At 35.4% G+C, this 15,042-nt stretch overlaps 1 protein-coding gene across 1 annotated transcript in view; it reads left to right on the top strand.

The window, feature by feature from the left end:
• Cdh2 (cadherin 2) overlaps positions 1 to 15,042 on the top strand; it is a 211,673-nt gene that overhangs the window by 148,528 nt on the left and 48,103 nt on the right. Inside the window, exons 3-7 of the mRNA XM_027935651.2 lie at positions 3,233 to 3,459; positions 5,164 to 5,310; positions 6,992 to 7,147; positions 10,203 to 10,347; positions 12,936 to 13,108. Coding sequence (XP_027791452.1) covers positions 3,233 to 3,459; positions 5,164 to 5,310; positions 6,992 to 7,147; positions 10,203 to 10,347; positions 12,936 to 13,108 — 848 coding nt within the window. The remainder of the gene's footprint in view (positions 1 to 3,232; positions 3,460 to 5,163; positions 5,311 to 6,991; positions 7,148 to 10,202; positions 10,348 to 12,935; positions 13,109 to 15,042) is intronic.

The following is a 15,042-nucleotide window of genomic DNA, read 5'->3' on the forward strand; positions in this document are numbered from 1 at the left end:
ATTCTCACTCCACCTGAAGGGGTTTCAGCTACTGCCCTCTATAGGACACTTAGGATATATTCCAATTTAATTACTTTTCATGCACTATTTACCATGGTGCTCCCTAAAGTCTAAATTTAGCATTATTTTTCTCACAAGCATTTATCAGGCCTCTGTCGTTTCTTTAATTTTTATTTTTTAAAGCCTTAGATTTTAATACTCAAGAGTTATGATTTTAAATTCTTTGGCAGTTTCTCAAGGAAATGACTAGAAGTGGAAGACCCATGGGCACAAATGGCTGCCCAAGTTTTCCTTCTTCATCTGTAGAACAAATAGTGATTTCCACTTCAGGAGGCTGTCAAGGTAAAAGTGTAATAACCTGATTTTAAGTGTGCTGTGCAGTACCTAGAATTCAGCAAATACTCGTTCAATTTCTTGCACTATCAGCAAATAAATACAAATTCAGATTATTTGAAGGCCCTGTGTTGTTTTCATCACTAAATGTTGCTATCGCACATTAAGTTTCCAATCAAGATTCTAGTTTTTTGAAAAGTTGTAAGATTTTAATGGATTATTGAAGGAGAATGAATGTCGTCCCTATCACCATTAGGTGTTCTAGTAAACAAAAGAACCACTGTCAAGAAACCAAAATGAGTCTGTAGTCTGCCATTCTAGTCAAATGAAACCTTTAATTAAGAAGCATTATTGTAATAATTATTATAATATAAATGTTAATGTGTTTGAATGGACAAGAAGTGCAAAAAATAATTAAAATGGAAAATTTATGGTACTCCTAAGTCAGGGAATATGCTGGCAACTTCTGAAGGACATCTTGGGGGACTCCTCCCCCAGAATGATGGCCTGGCTCCAGGACTGTGGTGTGGAAAAATGGGAAGTTGATGAGTGTGGGATGTGGGTAGCAGTGAGGTAGGGGATGATTATGGAATCTGCTGCAGATTATGTGTTAGAAATTGATGTAAGTAAGATGAAGACAGAATGATCAGGAAGTGAAAGAGCATTCAAAAAGCATTGCCCAGTAGCCTAAAGACTTCATGTGCAATATTAGGGATTCTAAGCTAGGAGGAGAAAATCACAGCAGAGGTCGAGTCTAGCAGTGGGTGCCAGGACTTGGATCTGGGAGACCACCAGGAGGCCAGGGCAGCAACCCAGGTGTGTATAGGTGAGGATTAATGCCAGAGTGGCAAAATTTAAAGTGAAAATGTGAAAAGAGTATAAAGTCGTTCAGATCTAGCCTAAGAATCATGATTTCCTTTGGTAATATTTGAAAGGTAGAGTTTATACTAAAAGATGGTAAAAAGTCTTTCATTTCGACTTCTCAGCAAGGTTCCAAAAAAAAAAAAAAAACAATTTCAGTTTTTATTTGGTTGTCTTTAATAAAAGATAAGCAGTAAATGTCCTTGTTCCCTAGAAAATATCCCTTCCTTTTTAAAAAAAATTTAAATCACATGGCATGGAAAAATTGGGTAATTCGATATCAATTAGGATACTTCCACTCTAAAGATAAACCTTTTGTTTTAACATAATTTAGTTTGAAATATTATTTTATTTTCATTTTGAAATGATCAGTGTGAAGAAGGATGATATGTGTGGCATTATGTGGAAAATAATATGTTCAATAGTTAAAGTATTTTATTACTTCTATCAAGAATTTTATGGTTACGAAGGGAAATTAGCATCCATGTTATTTGGCTGTGGTTTTATGTACATTGCAGTGAATTTATATTAATGAAAATAAAAGAGCTGTTATCAGTTTGTATAGGGGTAGGGGCAGTTTGTAAAATTTTTTCTTAGATCATGAGGAACGTGAAATGCATGTGATTATGGTTTGTAATATGTACTTGTTGATTGCTTTTCAAAGCATAACCTATGTAATTGGCGTCAGAATACAGCATCAGTCATTTATAGAACTGAAAAATTGCTTTTTCTTTGATGCTTTTACCTGCTAATCCCATAGAATTTTTCTTCAAAAAGAACGTTTAAGGACTGCAAGGGAAATAATCTTTCTTAGAGAATATTTTTGTTTTTATTATTTTATTTTGTCTTGAATATGTCCAATCTTTCATTCATAAAAACAATTTAACTTTTGTTATTTGTTGAGACATCAGTGGATTGACATTCCATTCTAAAAATTATTGATTTTCTTCAATCTTAAGTCATTACACTTGAGATTGAGATAATTAAGATCCTGAAATCTTGTTGATCCTTCTATTCTTAAGGCATACTTTTTTTTAATTTTAAAATTTACTTTGAGGACATTTTATTTTCATGGTTGGGGAAATTTTATAAAATTGTTGCTTAACTGAACTATTACAAGTACCAGGAAGGATAGAAATTGCTAATTATTCACCTTTCAATAACCATGAAGTCTTGTACTTCTAGAGCATAGAGCCTATTCAACATCAATAAAGAAAAAGAAACAGCAGTATTATTTCTTGCTTTAAGCATTTGTTCAAAAATTATGCACTAAGTTGATGTGCAAGGAAATATACAGAATATCCAAGATAACTAAGGAAATTTGTCTTAGCTTACATGAAGTTGGAAAACATGGGGTTTGTTCTACCTTCAGTGACAATGAGATTAGGAGTGGAAGGCAACTTCCTTGAAATGCATCAGGGTGAACAGCAGGTGTAGCTGAAGGTGGGTACCCAGGGGACTGTGGAGAGGAGGGGCAGGCTTTGAAATGAGAGATGCTGGGCCACAAACCCCAAACTACTGTGAAACAGTCATCTCTTGGTATCTATAGGGGATTCATCCCAGGACCACAGCAGATGAAAATTCCAGGGATGCTCAAGTCCCAGGCATAAAATAGCGTAGAATCTTCATATAACCTATGCGCCTCCTCCCACATAGTTTAAATCGTCTAGATTTCTTATAATACCTCATACAATGTACATGTCCTGTTAGTAGTTTATTGTCTTCTATAGGGAACAATGACAAGAAAAAAGTTTGCATGTGTTCTGTACATCAGCAAAGATATATATATATATATATATATATTTTTTTTTTTTTTTGAATACTTTCAACCTGCACTTGAGGTTGGTTGAATCTGGGATGCAGAACCTACAGATGTGGAGGACACAACATCATTCTATGAAATGAAAATGCTGCTAATCATGTAAAACTAAAACTTGTGTTTCATGCTACTGCATTTCATCTAACCTAAAATAGATTTAAGTATCAGTTGTCTTTGTATTTGTTATGTAGTTAGACATATATTTGCTGTCTTTTACAGTGAAGTTTAGCAACTGCAATGGAAAAAGAAAAGTACAGTACGAAAGCAGCGAGCCTGCAGATTTCAAGGTGGATGAGGATGGCATGGTCTATGCTGTGAGAAGCTTTCCACTCTCTTCTGAGCATGCTAAATTCCTGATATATGCCCAAGACAAGGAGACCCAAGAGAAGTGGCAAGTGGCAGTAAAACTGAGTCTCAAGCCAACCTTAACCGAGGAGTTGGCAAAGGTATAATACTGGAGCTGATGTCTACAAAACAAAAATTAATTCAGTAAAAAAAAAAAAATTGTGTGTGTGTACACATTTTGCTTCATATCACATGAAATAGATGGCCAATATTTGAATTTTTTTTATCAACTGCAGTTACTTTACCAGTATTTAATCTTTTAAAATACTTAGACAAGTATATTTTAAGTGACCAGAAATTATATTTGAAAGATTTGTTTATACTTTGAGATTATAATTTAATAAAAATTAGAAGTAGTTTGTTTTGTATTTCTTAGAAGCTTTATAAACTTTTAAATATAACCATAAAATAAACAATTCCTTTACATGTCATCATCAGTCAAATTTATTAGATGGGAAATACAGATTTATAGTAGTAACAGAAAAGCATTTCTGGCAATGAGTGTTAGGATCTGTTGTGTCCCTTAATAATCAAATTGGGAGTGTGAATTATTTATACTACTGATATGACTTTTAGGAATGATATACTCCCTCTGGTGGAAGCTGCTGTGAGCCCACATAAAATAAACGAGGTACATTTCCAAGAGAGTCCTGTTCAATTCAGTTCAGAAACATTTATTGAGCACTTACTTATTGTATAAGTCACTATATTAAGTACTTTGAACAAGATACAATAAATTCTTTAGTAAAGTTATGATAATATTATTTTCAGACTATTCTAGTTCTTTGATTTAATTCAAAACAGTTACTGAGGGAGGACACCCATATATTCTAAAGTTCATGGTTCGATGAACTGTGACTATTACATTTTTCACATTTATTGTACTGTGAGAGACAAGAATACACACAATCAGTTCTGGTATTTAATCGTAAATGTGATATACTCAACCATAATCAAATGAGAATGAATATATGTAAGAAAAATGTCATTTTTTTCTTGTGCTATTTGTTGAGGTTTTATTATGTGAAATTTTAATTATTCAATTAACTATTAAAGGTAATCATGTCATTTGCGTAATATAAAATAAGAACCTGGTAACTAATGGAGTAAAAAGACACTTTTATTGTTTTTGATGCTCTGTGTCCTAACAAACTAACTTGGGTATTTGCACTGAACAGGAAGGGCTAATGGCTAAAATGTCTACAGATATTGGGAGAAACAGAAGAAAATGTTGACATCTAGCAGAGATTAATACCTAGTGTGCAAAGTGGGTCATTTGCAGCATCCATCATGGCTGACATAGGTTTAGAATAATTACAGCATTAATTCTGTGGGATTTAATAGGGTCATAAATATTTGAGACATTCCTTAGCAGTATGTATTAAACTTCCCTTGGAATTCAAATTATATTTTAGCACATCAAGATCTAAATTTAATGTACAGTAGCACATTACCTGAACTGTGGTTTAAACTAATGAGAAATATATAAAAGGGTACTATTAAATTTTGCTCAGTACTAAGCTGCTATCTAAGATGGTTTATAGAAACTGCAAATAGTTTACACACCTGAGCCCAATAATAAATTGTTCAGAATTCAGCGTTTCAGTGAACAGTACAATTCAGAAATTTTATGCTGTTTGTTTTCTATTATTTTAATAAGGGGAAAAGGAAAGGGCCTCCAGAGTTATTTTCTGTTCATAATAAACCGTGGTTCCTACACTTTCAGGTACCCATTAATATTGATGTTCTTTCAGAAAATGTTTTTCCTAGTACTCAGGAATGTCTTGTTATATTTTAATGCAAAGGAGTCCCATGAAATTGAAGAGATAGTATTCCCAAGACAATCCACCAAACAGAGTGGATACCTACAAAGGCAGAAGAGAGACTGGGTCATCCCTCCCATCAACTTGCCAGAAAATTCTAGAGGACCTTTTCCTCAAGAGCTTGTCAGGGTAAGATGGTACAGTTTTAATTATTCCCATGGCATGTGGTAATTATCTGTTAGAAAAGTTTTTGTGTTTTTTTACAAAGTAAAGTTTATGACATGTATATGGAAAACATTTTTTTTTCTGTAGATAGGTTTTCTATAACACTGTAGAAACCCATTATTGTTTTCCTTGGTTATCTCTTGCACTGTTTGTAGGCAGCCCCCACTGTGGTCCTGGATGCTATGGATGTAATGCTTGTTCCGTTTGTGAATACTAAGGCTATGTGCATCCCCACCCACTCCTCACCCACTCTCAGTACAGAGCCTTGCTGGGAGCTGGGGAGATCTCTGCCTTCCAAAGACAGCTTTGGGGCCAAGGAAAAAAAAATAAAGGGCAATCACTGCTAAAAATGCCAGCACCAAGTGCATTTGAAAGTTTTTTAAAAGAAAAAAATGACCTCTGATACCATTATCAGAATCCCTGGGGCAGTGTAAAACCAAAGGCTTTCAAATCTGAAGTTAGTTTTTTTTTTTTTTTTTTTTTTTTTGGTTACTCCAGATGCATACCTTCAGATGAAGAAATTTAAAATACAGATTCTTTTTGCATGTTTAGGAAAATTATCAGCCCATTATTCATGACAAAAGGAGAATAAGACAAAATCATTATATTTCCATTTGTTAAAATGTAAATGTTCTTATGGATGATTATTTGAGCATGCAGACTCGTATTTATTGAGAGATGTGGATTTTTTAATAAACCACTTATTTGTGTTGTATATTCTGTCCTTTGTACATTGTAATTCAATTTACCAATGAGCATAACCCCCAAGCAAAGGTGCTACTTTTCTATTTCAGTGGAATATGAGAAAATAGAGAATGGTGCTTTAACTTTAAAAAACCACAACCAGATTTTACTAATGAATTTAGTTTATTTACCCAACACATAAAGATCTATTATTATTACCTCTAAATGATATTGCCCAGTCAGCCCTTTTTATGCCTGCCTGCCTTCTTCTCTGTCTAGAGAGTCTCTTCAGCCTCCAATGGCTACTCATACATTGACTTAATTTTCCCAGGAACCATTGTATTTGGAGGAGAAGGAAATGTGTTTATAGTGGCTATACAGTTTGGGAGTATAAAAATATCTCTTGAGATCCTTTCTCATATGCTCCTTGTAGTATTAGTTGCCTTTTTAAAATGATATGGAAATCTTTCTTGCAATGAAGAGTCTTTGTACAAAGCAAGTAACAAAATATGATGTCCAGGCTCCACCATGTTGGAGTTCTGTGTAAGCATATTTCACACTATGGGTAGATAATCACTTCTTACTGTAGCTGATGAAAAAAGGTGAACAGCGTTTATTTCAATTAACTTGGACTCCTGTTACTGTGTTATACAGTCTAACCCAGAGTTTCTGTCTAAAAACTGACGCTCCTAAATTTTGACTTTTTGCACTACTCCTAGTGAGCATTCTTTTAAAGGTGAACATTGCCTCCAGTCTTTCTGGGGATAGGTGACATCTCTTTTTGAAGTCTGTTACCAAGAAGCAGAGAGGAGGGGCAGGCACTGGGGAAGTTTCAGTGACGTTCTGGAAAGAGATGGAGCAAGTTTGTAACAGAACAAGGGTAGGAAGTGTGGCATGTGCTATCTCTGATAATGAGCTCAGTTAGTCTCTCATTTAATGTCATTGTTTTCTTGGTCCTCAGATCAGGTCTGATAGGGATAAAAACCTTTCACTGCGGTACAGTGTCACTGGGCCTGGAGCTGACCAACCTCCGACTGGCATCTTCATTATCAACCCCATCTCAGGTCAGCTGTCAGTGACAAAGCCTCTGGATCGTGAGCTGATAGCCCGGTTTCATGTAAGATTGCAACCAGCTGATAAATCTATGTGTTCCTACTCTTCTAAATGTGTGTGGAATTTGTCGTTGCCTCCTATGAGTCTGAAAGCCCGGACACGGAGAGTTTCAACACCAGAAATGAAATTTGTAGCTTTTTGTCTTATTTTGGTGATTCTAATGTCTTTATAAAATTTATTAGTACTCTTGGTAAAAACAAAACAATGCCCCCAAAAAAGGAAAATTGCTCCAAATCTCATTACTCTTTATATTTTATTACTTGCCTTCAGTTACATGGTTAAGAAAACCTATAAGAGCAAATTATGAATGGGGTCAAAACCATTGAACATAAAATACAGAGAGATCAAACCGTTGTTCACGGATATATGGAAGTATAATCAAAGTGAATCCCATCTTCTTATATTCTGTTAAATGTTCTTCTGGATTTTTTTTCTCTTTTTATTACTCAGAACATTTTATCAATGAAAGATGTTAATGCATGGTTTGTTCTACATGTTCTTTTTTGTTTGTTTGTTTGCTTCTGAACCCTTTATATTTATGCCATAATGTAACATAGCTTTTAATATTGTAAAATTGATTTTTGAAAACATTTTATCATACCTTCTGGTTTCCAGAAGTATTGATAAAGGCCTTCCCTCCTCCAAGATGCTTATCTCCCAATTTTTATCTCTTGGATTAACTTTTTTACATTTAAAATTTTAACCTCTGTGGATTTATTTGAATAAAAGGAGAGAGAGCTACAGGCCCACTTTTCTTTTCCTTTGTGGCTAGCCTGTTTTCCCAATACCATGTATTGAATTAATTCCCACAGTGGTTTAAAACCTTCCTCCCACATAGGCATGTGCTTACAAAGTTTTTGTTTTGTTTACTTATGCAATTGTTGAACTCTTGGACTTGCTCAAAGCTTTAAAATTATAGGAATTTCTAAACTACAGTAGATTCCCCTAGATCTAAATAGACAAATAAGCATATGAGAAATTAAAAATGTTTTATCAGCCCATTCTTTTAAAACTCTTGAAGGAACAGTTTATTCTAATGCTGTTTATATTGTTCTAAAACACAGAGAAAGAAATACAACTTCAAACTTTTCACAAAGACTGCATAGCATTCCCAGGGAATGTGGATTAAGATAGCACATAATAGAGCTGGGCTCTGTGGAGCATGCCTGTAATCCCAGGGGCTCAGGAGGATGAAGCAGGAGGATCCCAAGGTCAAAGCCAGCATCAGCAACTTAGCAAGGCCCTAAGGAACTTGGCGAGATCCTGTCTCAAAATGAAAAATAAAAAGAGCTGGGGAAATGGGGATGTGGGTCAGGGGTTAAGTGCCCCTGGATTCAGCCCCAGTACAAAAAAAAAAAAAAAGATCACACATAATAAAAGACTGTGGACTAGTCCGATTTGTGATTATAAAGATTGATACAAAAAAACTTTCCAATCTTTTTCTCTATGAATTCTCACTTCCTGATCTTCTGTCATTAAAATTAAGAAAATATATACATCCAGATCCATTTTACAGTAAATTATTGTTCTTCCAGTGCTCGCTTCTTGCATATTAAAAGAGCAATACTCATAGCAAAATAGAGTTTATTATAGAATTATAAGTATTAGGAATGAGTAACTTAGTGAGGCCTTGTCTCACAATTAAAAAGGATGTGACTCAGTGTTTAAGCACCCCTGATTTCAATCCCTGGTACCAAAAAAAAAAAGGATCAGTATTAATATTTTACATAATTATAAATGTAATTAAAGTTCAGTATTAAAAATCTGTTAAGGGGAAAATAAGTCAAGGGAAAATTATTACCTATATAATATTAAAATTCAGTAATAAAATTTATGTTGTTTTCTGTGTTTAGTAACCTCTAAATAAAGAGAGGCTGTGTTGACGCTTCTTTAACTTAAAGAACATATCTGATGGAAGCCAACAGCCAGTATCAGACCAGCATTCCAGTTATAAAGTTCCATACCAGGAGGAGTAGTGCAAGCCTGTAATCCCAGCAGCTCGGGAGGCTGAAGCAGGAGGATTCAGAGTTCAAAGCCAGCCCCAGCAACAGCAGGGTACTAAGCAACTCAGTGAGACCCTGTCTCTAAATAAAATACAAATAAGGCTGGGGATGTGGCTCAGTACTCAAGTGCTCACCCACCCAAAAAAGGAATGGAAAGCCTCTCTTTGTGCAGAATTGATGGAAGGATTTTGAAGATATTCTGCCAAGAGTAGCTGAGTGATTATACTTGCTTTTAAGAAAAAGACAGGAATTTTTGAAAAATACCTGTAAAACTATGAGCTAACCCTAAATACATATATTCACATATTTTAATATGTATGAGTTACTTTAAAACTGAAAAACAGTAAAAGCTTAGTATGAAAATTCCCTACGTATACTCACTTTCTATACTCCTGTTCCCTTGATCTTTATGAGCACTCTTGGGTGGTACCGTATCTATCCTTACCCTGATTCTTATCATATCTACTGGTTCAACAAAAGGATTTTGGAGCTGGCAGAACTGACTTTGGATCCAGATTCTGTCAACAGACAGGATTGTGACCGCCACAAGTTACCTAGCATTTCTGAAGCTCAGTTCCCCCAACTTCAAATGTTGACAGTTTCTGGCTCACTCTTTTACATATTGATTTAAATCATTTAAAATGGATTAGCACAATGTCTAACATAAGGTGAAGGATGGTTTTTTGCTGCTGTATCTACTGTAATTATATGGAGTCAGGTTGACTACAATTTTTTTTTGAAGAGAGAGAGAGAATTTTTTAATATTTATTTTTTAGTTTTCGGTGGACACAACATCTTTATTTTATTCTTTTATGTGGTGCTGAGGATCAGACCCAGCGCCCCGCACATGCAAGGCAAGTGCACTACTGCTTGAGCCATATCCCCAGCCCCTGACTACAATTTTTTTTAAGAAAGAATAGCTTCTGTTTTTCCATTAGCTGTTTTCCAATAGCTTCTGTCAGTCCATTCTTGCTACGTTAGTCGCATTGTGATTGTGTAATATGTGTTCTCATGGACAAATATGTTAAGTACATTTGTTTTCAATTACTTTTGCAGTTGAGGGCACATGCAGTAGATATTAATGGCAATCAAGTGGAGAACCCCATTGACATTGTCATCAATGTTATTGACATGAATGATAACAGACCTGAGTTCTTGCACCAGGTGTGGAATGGGACCGTTCCTGAGGGATCAAAGCCTGGTAAGTTTGAAGATAAAAATTTGAAGATGGTTTCAGGAAATGCTATATAACCAGCACCATCATATAAGCAAGAAAAGGAGAAATCACACGAGCCTTTTAGTGTCATTTTCTTTCATTCGTATGCTTTTAGGTAACACAGGAAAAAACTGTAGGATGAAAATGGAAAAAATATGCCTCTTACTGCCCACATGACAATTTTTTCTCTTTGGAAACAATATATACTACAGTATTAGATTCTGCTACTATATATATAGAATCTCTGGGAGCCTTTCATTATGCTACAATTGATACAGTTAGAGCAACTTGAAAGTGAGCCCTGGAAGAAACTTTCTGCTTATAAAGTGCAAATTCTACCCTAGGAAACAGTCACCAACATACCCAACCAGAAAGCCTCAGAACTGCTTGATATGTTTTTGGGACCAGGTGGTGAAGTAACACCCCCAGCAGGGCAGGGACATAGTGACAGCTGTGACTGCCCTCTAGCTACACTAGCTATTTATTTCCAGGGTGCCCTGATGTCCTCTGCAGACCTCTCTTTTCAACTAGCATAATAGAAAATGGCTGGCCTAGAAACAGCCCTTGCTGGAAGCCCTTTCACCATTGGAAAGTGGTATTTGACTAAGGTTTTAGATTCTTGTACTGCAAACACTGAAGACTCAGTTACAGCAGAATAGCCAGGCCAGAAAGACCTATTCAGTCTGAAAAATGAGTGGACAAGATGGTCAGCTGATATTATGAAGGTAAGTGTTGGGCCAGCCTTCCTGAGCCGTTTTGGTGTTTGAAGCGATTTAAATAGCTATATTTTTTATTTTGTAAAACTTCATTTAAAACTCTGTTCCATAATCAGTTGGTCATCCATACAGGTTTATAGCACTTTTTCATAGTCCAAATGCAATTCTCTGTGTCCTCAGAAAAGAAGTGGGATGGGGGGCACCTGGGGGAAGAAAGGGGCTGGACAGGAGAACCCATCATCTGTGGCTCCTTCTAAGTCACATAGTCTGAGTAACTTTCTTTGGTGTTTTCAAATACAGAATAATTGAAGCATGTTAAACACATCCTTACTCAAACATGTCTTATACACATATACCAAAAATAGACAAACCTTGGGCTTTTTTGGCTGCAGAAATTTTGTTCTTAAAAATCATTAATTTTCTTTTTTTCTTGTAATACTTCAAACTTGATAAAATATACTGCCTCACCTAGATTACTAAAAATAAGCCATTGGAACTGCATTTATTATGCATTTGACCATGAATTTCCACTTAAGCCTTCCATAAATAAAAGACTAGGTAGTCACTGCAAGCAAAGACATTTCATGAGTGTGTTTCCTGTGGTCTCTCTGCCGTTTGAAAACATCCTACTAGGCCAGGTTTGATACTGTGATGACTCTTGAGTCATACTGTGTTTTTAATCAGTATTTGGGCTCAAGGTTATGAAACATACTGTTGTGAATTTTTTTAACCATTCCTTCGCTCATTCATTCAACACATGTTTTTAAAGTACGTGCTATGTGCCAGGCCCTGTTCTGGCTCTGTGAATACCATGGTGATAAGCAAGTTCCTTTAAGCAAGTAGGAGCTTAAAGCCCAATAAGGGAGCAAAATTTAGAGAAGGCAACAGGCAAAAGTGCTATTAAGTTTTGAGGGGAAAAAAAAATTAAGTTTAAAGAGATGGTACATAATCAAAAAGGGTATCTTGTTTAGAGAGACAAGCTCAGAAAAGAGATTGAAATACTGTGACTAAGGCATGGTTAATTCTGGGTGAACATATACCACATGGTCAGGAGAATAAGGGTAGAATTTTCTCTATTTCTAAAGTAGAACCAAGCTTAGAGTACCCAAGAAGACAGGTTAGAGAGAAATAGAAATCTCATGATTCACTTCTTCCAAAGATCCCACAGAATAAGCCATTCTAAAAATTAAGTACTTTCCCCTTGACTTCTAAATTATAATTTGTGTAGCTAGTTTGATCCTAATGCTTTATAGATGTATGTTTCAAAATATCCAATATATCAATGTCCTCAAGTTGGTTACAGTGTTCTTTTAATCTACAAAGGAATAGTGAACCACAAGGCCAGATCTCTATTCAATGTACCAAAACAGTAATGCATGAGATGACTCCTTATGAAATGAGTAAATGGAGTGTGCCTCGTTATGCGTACAGCTTACTTTCAGAAAGTGACGTAGGCATTGGGGGAATCACACTCAGTGTGCCATTTGAAATGTTATTGCATAACAAGAAAATGCAACAGAGGGAAGGAATCAGCAGTCATAAAATAAATCTCTGATACCCTCTGTATTACTTATGGTTTATGTTTTATATAAATTAAGGCCTTCAAATAAATCATTTCAGAATCATAGGGTAAATTTATCTTCTAAGTTATGGAAACATTGAGTCTTTATAAATATGTGTATTTTTATACTTTTTTTTCCATCTACTAGAACACGTAGTTGTTTTAACCAACTAAATTATTAAAAATGACTGTTTGAAAAAGGAAAAGATCAGATATATCAGCCTGATAAACTTATCCTTCTTTTCTGGGACCAAAATGAAGGATAACTCTTCATTTTTCTTGTCTACTGTCTCTAGGAACGTATGTGATGACTGTAACTGCTATTGATGCTGATGATCCAAATGCTCTAAATGGGATGTTGAGGTACAGAATTCTGTCCCAGGCTCCCAGCACCCCTTCACCCAACATGTTCACAATCAACAATGAGACTGGCGATATCATCACTGTGGCAGCTGGACTTGATCGAGAAGTAAGCCAAACAAAATTTGATTTGTTTTTAAAGATGAACAGTGTCACATATAGTTTATCTCCAAGTAATAATATATTCACGTGCTAATTTTCATTAATATATTTGCTGTGCAGGTTTATAACTGAACTTCATATTGGTTAAATGATATGATAAATCATTGCCAGCCTGCACAATGTCTAATGTGATAATTAAGTTATGCCAATACTCTCTACTACCAAATTTTTAAAATTCTTGGGCATTTCATCAGGTTTTTTGTTTTGGTTTTTTTTTTTGGGGGGGGAAAGGGGGGTACTAGGGATTGAACCCAGGGGTGATTAACCCTTAGCCACATCTCTAGCCCTTTTTATTTTGTATTTTGAGACAGGGTGTCTTCTTAAGTTACCTAGGCCTTCACTAAGTTTCTGACGCTGCCTCAGCCTCCCAAACTGCTGGGATTACAAGAGCGGCACTTGTGCCATCTCTCTGGGCTCTTCAATTATATTGTCAAAGGCTTTTGTGGGAAACTAAATTAAATATCATTGCCAAATAATGTATGCATAAATTTAAATAATTTTTAACATATTTTTAAGAGCTGCAAATATCATGTATGTGATTAGATTTTTGGTATCCTTATGGATAGCCTTATTTAGTACAAATTGATTCTCTCTTTTATTGGCACTTGCCCCTTAACCCTAAGGTTAATTTATTTACCAGGTTTGAGTACTAGTAACTGCATTAATTCTACTAACATTTAAAGACATAAGTTCAGAGAAGCATACTTCTGGCATATTTTGTTGAAAAGACATACACTGATGAAGGCATTGAAATACCATGACGTAATCACAATCTGAGGCAAATAGTGATTGGGTAGGTTTCCATGTGAGCCGTCTCAGGGTGGCAGCCTGAGCCTACTGTGTTCTTATGCACCTCTGTGTTTTTTTTCATGTGATTTCTTATGCCAGGAAGTTTTTCCTTTGCCCCCGTCTTGGACCTTCCAATTCCCCACATTCTGATTCCTGTTCTGCTTGTACACTTTCCTGAAAAGTCTAGCTCTAATGAAACTTTTATGTCCTTTTTTTCTTCTGTCCTGACCATTTTCTTACTGATTCTCAACCATCCATAATCATCGTGTGAGTGAATTATCAAAGTACCAACTCATAGAGATTTGTGTTTCCTACATTTCTGGCTGAGCCAGCTTTTACTGTAATGAGACATCTGATTACATATGTCAAAAGGAAACATTATACCCACCACAATAAATATTATTGACAGGGATTTTAGAAGTTGGGTTTTTTTGATGCTTTATTTGCTATAGGAGCATTCACTTGAATTGGATCGAAGAAAACACTGCTATTGCAATTAATTATATACACAAGATAGTGCTAGAAGCACTATAATAAAGTAATATGAGCCAATCAAGATTACTTTATTCACAACTCAGCTGCAAGCTTTACTTAGGAGTTAGGGATATGCCTGTGACATTGTACCTATTAACTTCTGGCTGCCAGTGGACCCTTTTTCTAGGAATGTTTTGCATCAGAGATGATTGAAATGAATTTGGATTTGCAGTAGTACTTTTAGTTCAGTGATATTCGGAACATGTATGTCTTTTCACTTCTTCCATTACTGTATGAAATACTATTCTTATATGCCAATAAACTCAGCATGGGTGCCATATTTTATATGAGATTACGGGGTATTTTTCAATATTCTCTCTTGAATGCCAGGTTGCTCACATAGCAAGTCGATTTAGCTCTGTTCACAATCCTAATATTTCTCTTTCATTCACACTGTCATTATAAGATTCAGAAATGGGGCGTCATCGTGTTTTCATCTGTAATATTCCTATCACACTTAGCCTGGCTGTTTTATGGCAAGAGAGAGGCATGGAGAACTAAAGATAGTTTTTCTATAATAGAGCAACCATGTTTAAAAATCAAAGAGACTGTATTTAG

The sequence above is a fragment of the Marmota flaviventris genome, chromosome 16 (assembly GCF_047511675.1).
Source record: "Marmota flaviventris isolate mMarFla1 chromosome 16, mMarFla1.hap1, whole genome shotgun sequence".
Lineage (NCBI taxonomy): Eukaryota > Metazoa > Chordata > Mammalia > Rodentia > Sciuridae > Marmota > Marmota flaviventris.